This window comes from Trichoderma harzianum, assembly GCF_003025095.1.
Source record: "Trichoderma harzianum CBS 226.95 unplaced genomic scaffold M431scaffold_270, whole genome shotgun sequence".
Classification (NCBI taxonomy): domain Eukaryota; kingdom Fungi; phylum Ascomycota; class Sordariomycetes; order Hypocreales; family Hypocreaceae; genus Trichoderma; species Trichoderma harzianum.
This window is the reverse complement of record NW_020209518.1, coordinates 705-1,478: the sequence shown is the minus strand read 5'-3', so window position 1 is coordinate 1,478 and position 774 is coordinate 705. Positions and strand designations below refer to the sequence as shown.

Genomic DNA, 774 nt, shown 5'->3' with positions numbered 1-774 from the left:
CTTCTACCTTAATTATAGCTTTTTTAATATCTTCCCCTTACCTTAGTAGTTAGTAGGCTTTAAATTTAAATCTATAGTTTAAGAAGAATAGTAATTTACTAATTAATTCTAATTTTATACTATTATATATAAGTTATATAACGGAAAGTAATTCTACCTAATTATTTTACTTAAAATTAATATAATAATATAAATAAATTTTAATTATTTAATAAATCCTTTCCGTTTATTTATCTATTTATAAGTAGTAGACTATACTAGCCTTATAATTTATTCCTAGTCTAGCTGTAAGTATTTTCCAGAATTTAAATATAAATATATTTCCTCTGTTAAAGATTATATTTCCCAGTAATCTATAGCTGCTTATAATATATCTTATTATTATATAAGCTAGTTCTTTTACATTACTAGCTTTTTTAAAAAGTATAAAGTAGGCTATTTTCGTAAGTTTATTAACTATTATAAAGATACTATCGTAAAGTACCCTTATAACTAGTTCTTTTAAAAGAGGTAGTTTAGTAATTAAGTTAAATAAAATTAATTCCTATAATTATTATAGTATAAGTAGCAGTTATAGTTGTCTATATAGCTTATATTTAAAACTTTTAGCTTATTTATATATTATATATTCTAATATAACCTTTTATACCTATTTCTTAATTCCTTTAAATTTAAAGTATTAAGCGACTTATTAAATAGTTTTTTATATTCCACGGTATCCGTTAAATTTATATACATATATTAATTTCACTACTTTACTTCGTAAGTCTTCTA

General features: G+C 20.3%; 1 protein-coding gene across 1 annotated transcript; it reads right to left on the bottom strand.

The window, feature by feature from the left end:
* Positions 1-328: 328 nt before the first annotated feature.
* Positions 329-544, bottom strand: M431DRAFT_51583 (hypothetical protein; the record flags this gene model as incomplete). Its single annotated transcript, XM_024920289.1, has 1 exon — positions 329-544. A coding segment is annotated over one exon (216 nt), but the record flags the coding sequence as incomplete, so codon positions are not given.
* Positions 545-774: the final 230 nt, after the last annotated feature.